This window comes from Acipenser ruthenus, chromosome 57 (assembly GCF_902713425.1).
Source record: "Acipenser ruthenus chromosome 57, fAciRut3.2 maternal haplotype, whole genome shotgun sequence".
NCBI classification, from domain to species: domain Eukaryota; kingdom Metazoa; phylum Chordata; class Actinopteri; order Acipenseriformes; family Acipenseridae; genus Acipenser; species Acipenser ruthenus.
The window spans coordinates 4,628,426-4,645,276 of record NC_081245.1 but is presented as its reverse complement, the minus strand read 5'-3'; the positions used below and the strand labels follow the sequence as shown (position 1 = coordinate 4,645,276).

Here is a 16,851-nt window from a genome sequence, read left to right as displayed (position 1 = left end):
AACAAGGGAACATTATTCAGCAGCTTTCACTGGACTCTATGAAGCTGAGGGAGTTCATTCTATATAGAGGGGGTGGAATTCAATATGTTAACAAGGGAACATTATTCAGCAGCTTTCATTGGACTCTGAAGCTGAGGGAGTTCATTCTCTATAGAGGGGGTGGAATTCAATATGTTAACAAGGGAACATTATTCAGCAGCTTTCATTGGACTCTATGAAGCTGAAGGAGTTCATTCTATATAGAGGGGATGGAATTCAATATGTTAACAAGGGAACATTATTCAGCAGCTTTCATTGGACTCTATGAAGCTGAGGGAGTTCATTCTATATAGAGGGGGTGGAATTCAATATGTTAACAGGGAACATTATTCAGCAGCTTTCATTGGACTCTATGAAGCTGAGGGAGTTCATTCTATATAGAGGGGATGGAATTCAATATGTTAACAAGGGAACATTATTCAGCAGCTTTCATTGGACTCTATGAAGCTGAGGGAGTTCATTCTATATAGAGGGGGTGGAATTCAATATGTTAACAAAGGAACATTATTCAGCAGCTTTCATTGGACTCTATGAAGCTGAGGGAGTTCATTCTATATAGAGGGGGTGGAATTCAATATGTTAACAAGGGAACATTATTCAGCAGCTTTCATTGGACTCTGAAGCTGAGGGAGTTCATTCTATATAGATGGTGTGGAATTCAATATGTTAACAAGGGAACATTATTCAGCAGCTTTCATTGGACTCTATGAAGCTGAGGGAGTTCATTCTATATAGAGGGGGTGGAATTCAATATGTTAACAAGGGAACATTATTCAGCAGCTGTCATTGGACTCTATGGAGCTGAATAATAATAATAATAATAATAATAATAATAATAATAATAATAATAATAATAATAATAATAATATATGTTATATCTTATGACATATAAATCGCGGGTCAGCGAGGGAAGCCGTCCACATACAAACGAAATCTTTTGGGGGAATAAAAGCAGTGTCTGAAGCGACGTCCGGCGATGAACGGGTTAAACAGGTGACGTCAGGAGGAGGCGGTGATTTTTGGTGACGTGTCTAGGCTTAGGGGTGCTTGGTTCTGACAGCAGTCACGTGTGTGTGACGTGCTGCCTTCCATAGGACACAGCGACTGTGAGTAGTTTTATAACACGTGTATATAAACAATGGAGATTATTTCTGAACACGAACCTCAGTCGAGTTTACGGCATGTTGTCTTGCATTTTCTAAACGCGTTTTTGTCTCTTTTTTTAAACACACGCATTAACTGTGAGTCGATAAACCCGTTATCTTTGTGCGCTGGTGTGTGTGTTTGAAGAGGCAGTGTTTTAGATGGCTGTAAATTGAAATGCATTTGAAACGCGAATCACCGCGAACGGCAGATGACACGCAAGGATTAATATGTTTTTTAAAATGAAAAAAAAACTGCGTGGAAAAGGACCCGATTTTGACGCTGCGAGTTTTAAAGCGCAGGCTGGCTGGAGCGTAACTACGTCACGGTGCAGCTGCGTGCGGACACGTCGGAAAGCGATTCTCTCCGTGAAATAAACTTCAAAGTGACGCAGGTTACGTGCTGTAATGTTATTTTCCCCGCGTACTGTACACTATTAGCCCCTTTTTGCAGTCTTTTTTCTTCTTTTGAGCTGCTGCTGTCAACTCTGTTTACTGTTTGTATTCTGTACTGTTTACTACATCGTATTGTCGTTTTAATGCGCAGCACTGTGCTTTCGTTTCTGTTTATGAAGAAGTACGATGTGTTGAAAATACAAATATACAGAGCTTAATGGGGAGAAAAAAATCCATTCTCTCACCTCTTATTAGCTTTATTAACAGGATCACTGTCCCCTCCCTTTAAAGGAGCGCTGACCATCTTTAAAATCCATTCTCTCACCTCTTATTAGCTTTATTAACAGGATCACCGGCCCCTCCCTTTAAAGGAGCGCTGACCATCTTTAAAATCCATTCTCTCACCTCTTATTAGCTTTATTAACAGGATCACCGGCCCCTCCCTTTAAAGGAGCGCTGACCATCTTTAAAATCCATTCTGTCGCCTCTTATTAGCTTTGTTAACAGGATCACTGGCCCCTCCCTTTAAAGGAGCGCTGACCATCTTTAAAATCCATTCTCTCACCTCTTATTAGCTTTATTAACAGGATCACTGACCCCTCCCTTTCAAGGAGCGCTGACCATCTTTAAAATCCATTCTGTCGCCTCTTATTAGCTTTGTTAACAGGATCACTGGCCCCTCCCTTTAAAGGAGCGCTGACCATCTTTAAAATCCATTCTCTCACCTCTTATTAGCTTTATTAACAGGATCACTGACCCCTCCCTTTCAAGGAGCGCTGACCATCTTTAAAATCCATTCTCTCACCTCTTATTAGCTTTATTAACAGGATCGCTGGCCCCTCCCTTTAAAGGAGCGCTGACCATCTTTAAAATCCATAGAGGGGGTGGAATTCAATATGTTAACAAGGGAACATTATTCAGCAGCTTTCACTGGACTCTATGAAGCTGAGGGAGTTCATTCTATATAGAGGGGGTGGAATTCAATATGTTAACAAGGGAACATTATTCAGCAGCTTTCATTGGACTCTATGAAGCTGAGGGAGTTCATTCTATATAGAGGGGGTGGAATTCAATATGCTAACAAGGGAACATTATTCAGCAGCTTTCATTGGACTCTATGAAGCTGAGGGAGTTCATTCTATATAGAGGGGGTGGAATTCAATATGTTAACAAGGGAACATTATTCAGCAGCTTTCATTGGACTCTATGAAGCTGAGGGAGTTCATTCTATATAGAGGGGGTGGAATTCAATATGTTAACAAGGGAACATTATTCAGCAGCTTTCATTGGACTCTATGAAGCTGAGGGAGTTCATTCTATATAGAGGGGGTGGGATTCAATATGTTAACAAGGGAACATTATTCAGCAGCTTTCATTGGACTCTATGAAGCTGAGGGAGTTCATTCTATATAGAGCGGGTGGAATTCAATATGTTAACAAGGGAACATTATTCAGCAGCTTTCATTGGACTCTATGAAGCTGAGTGAGTTCATTCTATATAGAGGGGGTGGAATTCAATATGTTAACAAGGGAACATTATTCAGCAGCTTTCACTGGACTCTATGAAGCTGAGGGAGTTCATTCTATAAAGAGGGGGTGGAATTCAATATGTTAACAAGGGAACATTATTCAGCAGCTTTCACTGGACTCTATGAAGCTGAGGGAGTTCATTCTATAAAGAGGGGGTGGGATTCAATATGTTAACAAGGGAACATTATTCAGCAGCTTTCATTGGACTCTATGAAGCTGAGGGAGTTCATTCTATATAGAGGGGGTGGAATTCAATATGTTAACAAGGGAACATTATTCAGCAGCTTTCATTGGACTCTATGGAGCTGAGGGAGTTCATTCCATAGGGTGATGCAATTTGGCCATAGCTGTATATTTGAGACCTATGTAGCTAATGTATATTGAAGCATCTACCCTCTGTCCTGTGTAGTTGTCCCTCGAAGGCTGGGCAGCGGGTCACTCAGCGATGAACCCCGATCCTGATGTCAGTGCGTCCGCGTCCAGACCCATTCAGTGGGTCGTTTCAGAGGACCGGAGGGTGCAGATCAGAGAGGAGACCACAGGGCTGCTGGAGAAGGAGGGTCACACTGGGGGTAGGTCTGTGCAGATCGGAGAGGAGACCGCAGGGCTGCTGGGGCAGGGAGGGGTCACACTGGGGGGGAGGTTAGGTCTGTCATTGATTAATTCTGTCCAACACTGTGTGCTGTGATCTGTCATCGATTTCAGGAGTCCAAATTAAACAGGAGCTCCCTGAACTTCAGTGTAGCCACACTGAAGAGGAAGGCAGAGACCTGGACCCTGTGTTTATGAAAGAGGAGGGTCCCGAACCAGGATTTCAGGACTGTCCCGGATCAGAACTCGACGGGACCCGTGAGGAGGAGGGGGAGGGGGACACTGGGAGAAGACCTCTTCAGAAGAAACGTCCCACCTGTCTGTCAAAATCATCCCGCGCGTCTCGGCCGGTCCCTGCGGTTCTTGAAAAGACTCGGAGAGGCAGATCAGCTTCTTCCTCTGCAGGTGAGGGAAGCTGTTGACTTCAGTGAATGATATAATCCCTGACTGTGTGACTCCCCCCTGCACACCACGCGGCCGTGCCTTTACCAGGGGAGACCCTCGGGGACCCCTGCGCTCCCCTGACTGTGTGACTCCCCCCTGCACACCACGCGGCCGTGCCTTTACCAGGGGAGACCCTCGGGGACCCCTGCGCTCCCCTGACTGTGTGACTCCCCCCTGCACACCACGCGGCCGTGCCTTTACCAGGGGAGACCCTCGGGGACCCCTGCGCTCCCCTGACTGTGTGACTCCCCCTCTCCCTCCTTCTCCCTGTCTCTCTCGGTTGGTGTGATCCTCTCTCCCTCTCTCAGCAGGCAGGGAGAGCCCCTCTCCTCCCTCTCTCTCGTACCCGTGTCCTCACTGCCAGACCTGCTTCACTGGAGAGCTGTACCTGGAGAGACACGTCAAGAAGTCTCACAGGGAGCAGTACCTGCAGCTGCTGAGGAACCGAACGGGAGCAAACCTGTCTGTGAGAGAGCTCTGTCCGTCTGTCCGTCTGTGAGAGAACCCTGTCTGTCCGGCCGTCTGTCTGTGAGAGAGAGCCCTGTCCGTCAGTCCGTCAATCTGTGAGAGAGCCCTGTCTGTCTGTCTGTCTGAGCCAGTCATTCTGTGTGTGTGTCTGTCTGTGTATATGTCTTGTCTGTGTGTGTGTCTGTGTGTGAACTCTGCTTATGCAACCTGTACCAAAGACTCCTCTACAGCACACAGCCCAGTCCTCGTGTGTGCAGTGTAATACTCTCACATAGAGCGGGGGGGGTTCTGTAATACTCTCACATGGGGGGGGAGGTTCTTAGGCTGTGGTTCTGGGTTTAGGGTTTAGTTATTTTTTTTTGTCTTTATCAATCCCTTGTTTTCTTTTTCGCAGTCCCTGCACTCAAAACAGAAGCGATCCCAGAACCCCGCCGTACGGAAGGAGCCCCTCTCCCCTTGGGAGCAGACGAACCCGGAGCCGGAGAGGAGTCTGGGAGCTCCTGTGAAAGACGGGCGCGGGGATCCCGCGGGGAGGGCGTTCTGCACCTGCCGTGAAGCTGCCCTGCACCAGCGGGAGAACCAGAGAGACACCAAGAGACAGAAAACCTCCCGGCAGGGCCCCAGCGAGGCCCCGTCGGCGGCGCGCCGTTTCCTCCGGATGCTGCTGGAGGCCGATGTCCCGCTGGAGAAGGCGGAACACCCTTCGGCGCTGGCCTTTCTGGAAGCCTGGGGGAGCGTGGGATCCCCCAGGGATTGCCTCCCGGATCTGTACGCGGAAGAACGGGAGGGAGTCCGGGTGAGGCTCCGAGGACGCGCCCTGGCGGTCTGCGTGGAGGAGCTGAGCGACGCCGGGGGAGGGAGCATCCTGAACGTCCTGGCCGCCCCCGTCCTGGGAGAGGAGAGCCGGCTGGGGAGAGCTTACCTGCTCCAGACCAGGTTCTGCGCCGCTGTCTCGCCCAGCGCTGTGGCTCAACTGGTGGTGCAGAGCCTGTCCCGCTACGAGATCGGATTCGAGGACGTGCGGGTGTTGGATACGGACGGGTCGGCTTGCATGAGGGGCAGCTACGTCCACGTGCTCCGGGGCCTGTTGACCAACTGCGTCCACGTGACCTGTCTGGGCCGCGTTGTAGAGGCCGTGTTGGGAGGTACTTTTAAGAAGCGTCTGTCGGCAGGTTTTCAGTGCGTTTTGTTAACTTGTTGATTTTCAGAAGGAGGAAAGCGATGCTTCCCTCTGTGCTACAGCTCTGGCCAAAGGTTTTGCATATGTATGTATATGTTTAAGAGCACGTGTAAAGTATGCTAATACATTTGGAAAGACAGAAGCGAAAATCGCAAATAGAAGAGAGATCATAAGAAAAACTGCCGTGCAGATCTAGCATCCAGAATGTAACGGAATAAAATCTGTAGGAGAGGCAGCTACAGCTTTATTTAGAAGAACGCAGAATCGCATCTCAAACACAAGAAATACAAAAGCAAACGAACCTTCAGTTTACAGAAAGAGAACACAACGTGAATCGCCTACAATGTGTGGTTCTAGAAGAAATCAAATGAGATCACGTGCGATACAGAACAATAAAGGAGAATAAACGGATAGACTCAATACTGGAGGTTTAAACAGAAAGGAACAGCAGATCGTTACATCATTAGCTATGCAGGAAGTGACATCACAAACACCTTAATAGATTTAAATATAGTTACCATGGCGTCTTTTGAGCACACATATGTTTGTGTGTCTGTGTGTGTGTGTGTGTGTGTGTGTGTTTTTTATCACGTTGTTTAGGAGTGGAGGTGGAGGGTGTTCCTTTGAAAAGGGGCGGGACTTAGTCATGTGAACCAATCACATGACAGACTGAGACTATTGGTGTAAGGATGTGAGGGCAATAGTTCAATCTATTTTTGCTCCTATGATGAGGTTTTAACCAATCACAGGCCAGAATTTTCTAGCACTACTCTATATATATATATATATATATATATATATATATAAATACAGCACCCTGGTAATTCTAACCTGTTTGTATTAAGATGAGCTCTTGCGTTTCCGCTGCACTCAGCGGTCGGAGCGGTGTGGGGTTGATTACGAGGGACAGGCCTGGAGAGAGAGCGTCTCTCCTGGTTCCAAACATCTCTTTGTGTTCCTCAGCTTTCCAGAAGCCTTTCCGTCTCGCCGCTCGCTACGCCGAGCTCTTCCAGCGGCTGCTGGCGGCGCCGGGGGGCGGGAGGTCGCGTTACCGGCAGTGTCTCCGGGAGGTGAACCCCACGGCGATCGCCCCGGCTCTCCCTGAACCGCTCCACACCTCCTGGAGCTCCGGCGTCACGGCAGCCCAGCACCACAGCGAGCACCTGGGACTGCAGAGGGAGTTTGTGGAGAGAGAGATGGAGCGGAGTCCCTGCAGTACCCTGCGCAGCCTGCAGGTGCGCCAGATCTGTATTCCACTCGGCACGGCTCGCTCGCGACATTTCAAGTAACGCCGTTAATTATTTTTCAGATAAAGATGTAATCTGTTACCGCATCATAACGGACCAGTGCAGTTACAAGTTACTGGGAAATGTAATCAGATTACAGTTACAAATTACTGCAAAATGTAGTCAGATTACAGTTACAAATTACTGCAAAATGTAATCAGATTACAGTTACAAATTACTAGAAAATATAATCTGATTACAGTTACAAATTACTAGAAAATGTAATCAGATTACAGTTACAAATTACTGGAAAATATAATCTGATTACAGTTACAAATTACTGGAAAATATAATCTGATTACAGTTACAAATGACTGGAAAATGTAATCAGATTACAGTTACAAGTTACCCAATTGATAAAAAACAAAAACTCCATACACTGCATAAAAGCAGCTTCCAGGGTGAAGGCTGGACAGTGCCCTTTTGAACCCAGGTGTTTGTTTCAGTGCTCGTTAGGGATGTATTTAATAATCTTTCAAATGCACACGGGCACAGAGTAGGAGAGGCCTTTGTTTTGGACTAACTAAACGATCACACAGTGAATGCGGTTCTGCTGTTTTATTGAAGGAAATCCTCCTCGACTCGGAGAAGGTCTCGAACCTCCAGTCGCAGCTCTCCTTCCTGTCCGAAAAGTCGGCGAGGGTCACCGCGCTGCTGGGCCGGTTCCGGCCCGGCGTTCCCGTGACGACGGACTTCGTGGACACGCTGGAGGAGTTGCGGGGGTATTTAGAGTCCCAGCGGCAGAGCTGCGAGGAGGCGGAGACCCCCCTCTCTCTCCAGAGTGGACTCTCCCGGCAGTTTCACAGTGCTTTCCAGGGGGCTGCCTCAGAGCTAGACCAATACGTCTCGGGGGACACACAGCCTGCGTATGAATTCTTGAAAGCCGCGAGGATTTTTGATCCGGCGAAGGTATTTTTAATTTTTTTTTTTTACTTAGTTTCTACTTTTTTTTTTTTTTTTGGTATTTAAATTTTTTTTTATTGAATTGTTATTAACATAAAACAATAACAATACCAGCATTTATTTTATTTTTTTAATTATTCACAAAAGAATCAGTAAATGCACACACGGTCAGTAACACCAGCAGCAGTGGGGCAGCAGTGTGGAGTAGTGGTCAGGGCTCTGGACTCTTGACCGGAGGGTCGTGGGTTCAATCCCAGGTGGGGGGGACACTGCTGCTGTACCCTTGAGCAAGGTACTTTACCTAGATTGCTCCATTAAAAACCCAACTGTATAAATGGGGAATTGTATGTAAAAATAATGTGATATCTTGTAACAATTGTAAGTCGCCCTGGATAAGGGTGTCGGCTAAGAAATAAATAATAATAATAATAATAATAATAATAACACATTTTATACAAGAACAATATCCCAGAGTTAGATATATTTTCTATAGATACATATTTGTTGTATATATACAGTATATAATTATTGTAAAATTGCCTAAATAGATATAGTTACATATTTACACATCAGTGTATATATATATATAATTTATTAGTATTTATTTCTTAGCAGCCGCCCTTATCCAGGGTGACTTACAATTGTTACAAGATAACACATTATTTTTACATACAATTCCCCATTTATACAGTTGGGTTTTTACTGGAGCAATCTAGGTAAAGTACCTTGCTCAAGGGTACAGCAGCAGTGTCCCCCACCTGGGATTGAACCCACGACCCTCCGGTCAAGAGTCCAGAGCCCTAACCGCTAATTCACACTGCTGCCCCATATATGAGAGAGAGAGAGAGAGAGAGAGAGAGAGAGAGAGAGAGAGAGAGAGAGAGAGAGAGAGAGAGAGAGAGAGAGAGAGAGAGAGAGAGAGAGAGAGAGAGAGAGAGAGAGAGAGAGAGAGAGAGAGAGAGAGAGAGAGAGAGAGAGAGAGAGAGAGAGAGAGCGACACCTAATATATATATATATAATTCAAAATCAGTACACAGCTCTCTATCCAAGGAGAATCACTAGAAATACTTGAGGAAGAAGAAAAGTTATTGTTAATAATAATAATAATAATAATAATAATAACTTTAATTTGATCTAGCCCCCTTATCTCCGGGTGCTGCACAGTCTGAACTATTCATTATTAAAATAGCGAGTTTTGATGCCTGCAAACTGTTAAATACCATTGTCGCCTTTACCTTACCACCCTGTTTCCAAAGATGCGGTGAAATCTCACAACAAGTCTTGAATGTTAAAAATTCTTAACAAATCTTCACCCCAGGTTCAGTTCCTGTCCCAGAAGAGGGAGGACTACACTGTGATCCCAGGATGGGATGAGATCCCCAACCAGGAATTCCAGACCTATCGGCAGATCCTAGCACCCGAGTTCGTAGCGAACCGCCAGAGGGGTGCGGATGGGGAGAGACTTGAGGCATTCTGGAGGCGTGCCTCCCTCGCAGTCCCTGGACTGTCCCGTCTGGCTCTGAGCCTTTTGAATGCGGTGGTGAATTGGACGGACCCCCCCTCGCGGCCTGGGGTTCGAGGGACTGGTCCGATCGCAAAGACAGAGGCTGCTGTCCGAGGGCGATATGGAGAAGGAGGCGTTTCTGTGGTTCAATATCAGCAAGGAGGGGCGAGACTTTGCAAAGGACTCGTTCTGACATTTTCATGTCATAAAAAGCAGCAATTAAAAATAAGATGACATTATTGTACGAAATAATATTTACTTATTATTAGTTGGTATGGTAATCCTGAAATGAAGAGAGCGGATTTGGGATCACAGATGAACCCCCCCCCTCGATATAAGTGTGTGTTTCTGAACACATTTTGGGGAAGCATTTGGCGTAAGAAATATCGGTCTACCTCATTTTATTTTTCATCACTTTTTTCTTGTTTTTTTCTTCAGATTTTTACAGCAACATCATTAGCAAATAAGGTGTATTTTTCTTCATGGTTATCATGAATTTCATGATATCTGTAGTTCCCTGTGAAAGAATAGTTTAAGGAAATATAAATATTTTGTGTCCCTTCAAAATAAATCCAACAAACGTTTGCCAGATTTTTTTTACGGTGTAATAACTGTAACCCTGTTCATAACTAACTGCCCTGCAATGGATCTCCCAGAGGCTGATGAGTTAATAATACAGAGCTCCCCCTGCTGGTCAGAAGAGGACTCGCGTTCTCTGTCACCACTTCTTGAATGATATACTGTTCTGTATATAGAGCGCCCCCTGCTGGTCAGAAGAGGACTCGCGTCCTCTGTCAGGACTTCTTGAATGATATACTGTTCTGTATATAGAGCACCTCCTGCTGGTCAGAAGAGGACTCGGGTTCTCTGTCAGCTCTTCCTGAATGATATACTGTTCTGTTTACAGCGGCCAAAACTACCAACACGTAAAACCTGTCACATTCCACATAGCAGTTCACGATGCAGAGATAAGCCTCTTCATTTCTACAGGCATGACAAGCATGAGAGTCTGAACAGCTGGCTCTGAATCAACAGCATAGTGTGTGTGTGTGTGTGTGTGTGTGCATGTCTGTGTGTGCGTGCAGGTTTTGCATTATGTAGAATGTTGGGATTGAGACAATACAAAAAATATAATACAACAAAACCTACATGAACATAATTTAGATATTTTATTTAACATCATGTAATCAAATAAACTATCACATGATATCTTCAAAATAAGTCTACCTAGTTGTACAGTAGTATTTTATATTAGATTTCTGAATTGTCACATTTTTTCAATGTGTGTGTTTTCCGTTAAGTAGATGGAAAACTACAAAGCGGTGTGTAATTCAATGTGTTAACATTACATTATTCAACAGCTTTCATTCCACTTTATGAAGCAAGTTAATTCTATAGGGGGATGCAAAACATTTGGGCATAGCTGTAGATATGAATCCCTTTAAATGCATCTATCAACCCCAACACATATACCAACGACAGACAGCTAGAACTGAAGAGCTGCTCCTGAACTCAGACCAAAGCCCCCTAACACACACTTACATTAAAAACACAGGATTCATTAATTGCAACAAGAAGCTCTTAAGGAACGATGACAGACGTCCAGCAGTAGAGGAGAATGAAACATGAAGCCGCAGTATTTTTAACAGCAGATAGCTTTCATCTGGATTGGTGTGTTCAGCATTTCTTTACAGAGTTTGAAATGATATGCAGCTCTGTGTATGGGAGCCAAAACCCTCACTGTGTAAATTGACCTGTTAGATTCCACACTGGGGTCCACGATGCAGGGATTAGTGCTCTGAATTGTGAACAGCAGACCTGGAATTTTTTTAATTCTCTCGCATTACAGCTGGTTAAGAAATTGAAATTCTTAACTGGTTCTGTTTTACAAATAACGCCTTATTTTCAAAAGGTGCAAAACGTCGACCAAAATACACTCGCTAATTAAGACAGGCTCCCCTATCGTGTCTTATTTAAAAACTGTCTGTGTCCTCTGACAGGACTGCGGAGCTGTTATCTATAAAGGGGAATATCAAAGGGTTTCAATTCTTCAACTGCGGCAGAGAGGGAAGGGTGAGGAAATAAATAACGACCCGACACTAAGAAAATGCTTCTTTACAACATTCAGTGGTTTCATATAGAACCGTTTTAATTCTCAAATCAGCTAGGAGTTCTTTATAGAACCATTTTAAAATAGACGGTTTAAAATCTAATAATAATAATAATAATAATAATAATAATAATAATAATAATAATAATAATATACATTGAATTTTTTTCTAGTTAAATATCGCTTCTCTTTGTACCTAGTCTTGAACTGAAATACATGTATACTGTATATATAAATTATGTGTTCTTAATTAAAACATTTATATCGTTGCAAATGTGTGCATTACTGTTGTAAGTTGATTCTTATGTTATTGTCTATTTCTTAATCTTCTGTAAAATAATAAATTAATAAATAAAAATAACCTGTTCACATTTGACATGTTCACATATAATATATGAAACACACTATATTGCATTTTCTGCTCTCCCCTTGGAGACGCCTTAGCAACAGAGGGAGCCCTATCAACCAATCACCTGCCGAGGAACCCACACTGCTCGAGGCAGGGGCGTGACCTTTCGCGAGGCGGGAGACCTTTCTTCACAACGGCAGAAGTAACGTTACTGAGAGGTGGGTGAAATCTGTTAATAACCCGAATTATCTCCGTTTGTGTGATACTTGAGTTAGTTTTACAACTGTTAATGAATGAAAAACCTTTAATAAAGACGTGTCAGACATCTGTGCAACATCCATGAGGAAATTTATTTTAAAAAAAACGTTATTTTGCTTTTGTCAATGATGTCATTTCAAGTAAAGCCGGTAAAAATAGTGTCGCGTTTCAATATTATTATTACTATTGTTATTATTTAATAATACCTTAATATAGCCAGTCAGTAAAATACTTTCTGATGTAACATGTTGAATTTCACATATTGTTAAACGCCGAGTTTTAAATTATGCAAGTCTATTATTATATTAAGTCTGAGGTAAATTTAAGACTGCTTTCGCTGCTACAATTTCTCGAGGGATTCGACCTCTGGTACAGAGTAAATGAAGCACAAATTACTTCTTTTCTCTTAACGAAACGACAGAATATATTTTTTTTCTTTTAAAACCGTGGTGTTTAATTTAATACGAGACTCCCCCGACTCTGACGTTTCTTTCTCAATTATTTTCTTTTTTTTTCCTTTTTTTAAATAAACATTTTACTTAGTCATTTAGTCGAGAAAAAATACAGTAATTTGTGTGTTTTTTTAAACTTTGGAGTTGTAACCTGTACCAACCGTTGAACCGCTCGAATACAAACGTAGCTGTAAAGCCATTTTTAAAATTTACCTCAGATTTAACCGACTTTGCGCGAGGAATCTCAGTTGTCGTTCGTTCGTGTTGTGACGTAACGGGGAAGGAGGTGTTATGCAAATTGGCTGCTTGTCGCGATGGATTGTGGGTGTCGTAGTTCGAATTTAAGTAGGCGCTTCACTCGTAACCCTGTCACATGTCTGGGGATGTGACGCCGCAGCAAGAAACGAGTCAGTCCTTGCTATGGTGGCTTGTGATTGGTCAATGGGGTGGGAGTTTCCGTTTTAAATCTTTTTTAAAAAAGGTACTGCTTGCATTGCGAAGTGAAGCATTGATTTAAACAATATGCTTACGTTTTTAACTTTACGTCGTGGTTTCCGAATAAACTTACTATTAATTTCTCGCATTGGTCTAATGTAATGTAAATGCGTTAGAGAGAAATATCCATCATTAAATTGCATCCAACCGCGTTCTTGGATCGTCACTGACATTCGTAGGAACCAATCAGGTTTTGAGTTTAGCAGACGATCCAAACTTTTTTTTTTTAAAAAGAAAGTTAGCGTGGTTTCAATTTCTTGGTCTAATCGCTGACATTTTCCTGTCTGTATCCTATCGCTCTTGTTTCAACTGCCGGTAAATCCAGCTTCACTACACACTGGATCGAGAGTGAAGTACTAGACTGAAGAGGACGTTATTTGCATTACTGTATTTTTTTTTTAAAATAAATACATTATAACGTAGTTAAGTATTTTTGTCTGAAAAAAACACTTGCGTTTAAAAAACACGTGCTCGGTTTAGATAGGCTAACTGCATCGCATGAAAAGCAATAACAGCTGCGTGAAGATGGCGAGGGAGTCAGTACAGACCTTTATTATAATATATAGTACAGTATTTAAGTTTAATATCCTGGTTTTGGCTCGTTGTCCCGTTTTTCATACACGCCAGTGTTATGGGCTTCATAAGTGTTCTTGCCTTTGTAAATGCGTTAAACAGTGTTGAAGAAAAAACCCATCAGAATACAAATATTTTTTTCCCCTTCTCTAAATTGACATGCCATGAAATCCCATCACATCATACTGTAGTGTAGGATGTCAGTACAATTCCATTTTATATTCTCAGGAATCTCCTGGTTACCCCAGAGCTCCCAGCATGTCCGTGTGTAACCCTGGCTGCTTAGCTTTGGCTTGAAGGCAGCAGGAGAAGCAGGCTCTTGCATATTGCCTGTTTTGTTTAGTTTGGGACATTTTTAAAATGTCTTCTTTTTTTTTTTTGCAGTTATTATGGAGTGTGTGTTTGTTTCTGTAGGTTAGATGCATGTGTGTTTTCTGTTTGTTATTTTTTATTATTATTATTTATTTCTTAGCAGACGCCCTTATCCAGGGCGACTTACAATCGTAAGCAAATACATTTCAAGTGTTACAATACAAGTAATACAATAAGTTTGTAATGAATATTTGTATCTGTTAAAATATAAGCTGCTCCCGATACACTCTGCAACACACATTTCAGTCTTGGCTACTTTGCTCCCATAACTGAGTGTCCCTGGATTTGGTTTACAAAATATGATCACCCTACAGTAAAGACATGAATACTACACTGCAGCCTATATACCACATGGGGGAGGGGGGGGGGGGGGATAAGCAGGTGCTCAGAGTCCTGTATATATGTATATATATATATAATTATCTGTTACCATGGTGTTGCTATTGTTAAAAGGGTAGCTTCATAAAAAGAAGAGAGTTCACTTTTAATGGAAGGATATGCAGTTGGTTTTATTACACTGTCTGCATGCAACCATATAGTATACAACTCTAGATACAGAAACATACCCTGACACACACACACTGACACACACTGACACACTCTGACACATACACACACACACACACTGACACACACACACACACACACACTGACACACTCACACACACACACACACACACACTGACACACTCTCACACATACACACACACACACACACACACTGCGACTCACACACACACACACACACACACACACACACACTGCGACTCACACACACACACACTGACACACTCACACACACACACACACAAAAATACCGATAGTTTGATTCTCTTAATGTCAGATTCGCCACACAAGTAAAGAAAACAAATGCTTCCAGGTAACGTTAGCAGTTTTGTTTTGTTATATTAATACATCTGGTGGATTTTTATGAAAATCAACAATCTCGAAATAACATACATGTTTAAATAAGAATCAAATGTATGTATTATTTTATACAAAAACGACATCATTTTTATACTCCTGTTTGTTCTGGGCAGCCACCAGAGATGTATAAACCCGGTACATGCTGTGATGTTTCTTCTTCTAAACTCAGTCACTTAGACTGCCGGCTGTCATGCTGCTCAAGTATAAATTTGATAAATTACAAGAATTTTGAATATTTGATTTATTCGGCCGATAATCATGATTATCGTGATAATTTACAGACGATAATCGATAGCTGAAAATGTGATTATCTTCCAACCCTACTAAATAGTAAAAAAAAAAAAACCTGAGACCTTTCAAATGTTTTGATACCTGCACCCGATCCAAATATAAGCACCACTATCAATTCCAAACATACGCTATTGAAACAAACCACGTTCAGTGTAGTGTGTATTCATAATTCAGTTAAAACAGAAATTGAGAGTTTTTTTTTTTTTAAATCCCTATCAACGTATCCCCTAATTTCACAATAATTCAGCAGCACAGAAACCACAGTTATCATCACAGCCTGAAAGACATGCCCGACACGTGCTTTGGTCCTCTAACGGATTGGTTTTGAGCGTGTCGGGGTTTCCTCTATATCCTGTTCATTCCAGGTAAGGATGTGTTTTATAATTGTCTTTCTACTCCTTTGCCCCCAGGTTGGTTTGGATTCTGAACTGACCACCCGGAGCTTCCCAGTGAGCGTACAGGAGCCACACACACAGGCAAGTCAAATAAGGATTTACTTATTACAGTAAAATAATGATTTCTTTATTACTGGACATTTAGACAATCAAATACAACTTACTTTATCAGACAATAGTGTATAGTCAGTGGTATTATTCAAAAGCCCTTAATAAAGCTTTCTTATTTGCATTGAACTGTTGTTGGGCTGTTGTTTCTAATCAATGCATCACCTCTACACCTCTGCACTGCAAACCGCTCCGCCACAGTTCTCAAGACTCTCACGTCAGTTTTACCCTCAAAGTGGTATCATGATTGTTCAAAATAGAATTTGTATGCAGCTAGTGCTGTGAAGCAGTGATGCTGGAATTGATGTCACTGTCACTGCTGACCAATCTATACAGTACACTTCACTATATTCCCAGTGATGGTTGGTCGTGGGTTAGTTTGTATATTTTCGTCTGTCTCAGTGATGGTTGTGGGGTAGTTTGTATATTCCTGTCTATTTCCGTGAACACCAAGTCTTATCGCTTCATTCCCTGCAAGGGCTTCATGCCATCATTATGATCAAGTTATGGTACCTCTGGATTTTTTACATCAGTGTTAAGACTAGCATTGTCAGGAAAGATGAAAAACACCAAGACACAGGGAGAGGATGCAAATGAAGTCTATTTATTTTTCAATAATCCTACAGTGACTATTTAGCAGATTTCATATTATATGAATCTCTGGTTCAAGTCGTCGAGTCCTCTATTCTTCGGCTTCCTTTCCCTTTAGAAACAAAGAAATGAATTCACGATTAGTCACTGTGAACACTGTGAGACAAACACAGCTTTACTCTTTAACTGTTTAAAAAAAAAAAAATCATGCTTGAAAATAAAACAGACACATACACACACACACACACTGACACACACACACACACACACACTGACACACTCACACACACACACACACACACACTGACACACTCTCACACATACACACACACACACACACACACTGCGACTCACACACACACACACACACACACACACACACACTGCGACTCACACACACACACACTGACACACTCACACACACACACACACAAAAATACCGATAGT

General features: G+C 42.7%; 1 protein-coding gene across 5 annotated transcripts; it reads left to right on the top strand.

The window, feature by feature from the left end:
- The first annotated feature begins 1,051 nt into the window (after window positions 1–1,051).
- Window positions 1,052–10,074, top strand: LOC117407692 (uncharacterized). Of its 5 annotated transcripts, none has more exons than XM_059017685.1 (8): window positions 1,052–1,145; window positions 3,517–3,679; window positions 3,813–4,103; window positions 4,454–4,608; window positions 5,005–5,755; window positions 6,754–7,025; window positions 7,644–7,985; window positions 9,298–10,074. In XM_059017685.1, exons 2-8 carry the CDS (start codon window positions 3,553–3,555, stop codon window positions 9,715–9,717), a joined length of 2,358 nt encoding a protein of 785 aa, XP_058873668.1. In that variant the 5' UTR covers window positions 1,052–1,145; window positions 3,517–3,552; the 3' UTR covers window positions 9,718–10,074. The 5 variants fall into 5 exon arrangements, with proteins under 5 accessions (XP_058873668.1, XP_058873665.1, XP_058873669.1 ...); XM_059017682.1 differs by having other exon boundaries at window positions 4,451–4,608; XM_059017683.1 differs by lacking the exon at window positions 1,052–1,145 and adding an exon at window positions 1,157–1,576 and having other exon boundaries at window positions 4,451–4,608.
- Window positions 10,075–16,851: the final 6,777 nt, after the last annotated feature.

Bases quoted from the DNA above. Each gene is read 5' to 3' on its own strand.
- LOC117407692 (XM_059017682.1), top strand. From the start codon at position 3,553: ATGAACCCCGATCCTGATGTCAGTGCGTCCGCGTCCAGACCCATTCAG. The intron at 4,104-4,450 runs GTGAGGGAAGCT...TCCCTCTCTCAG, and splicing joins ATCAGCTTCTTCCTCTGCAG to CAGGCAGGGAGAGCCCCTCT. The intron at 7,986-9,297 runs GTATTTTTAATT...TCTTCACCCCAG, and splicing joins GGATTTTTGATCCGGCGAAG to GTTCAGTTCCTGTCCCAGAA.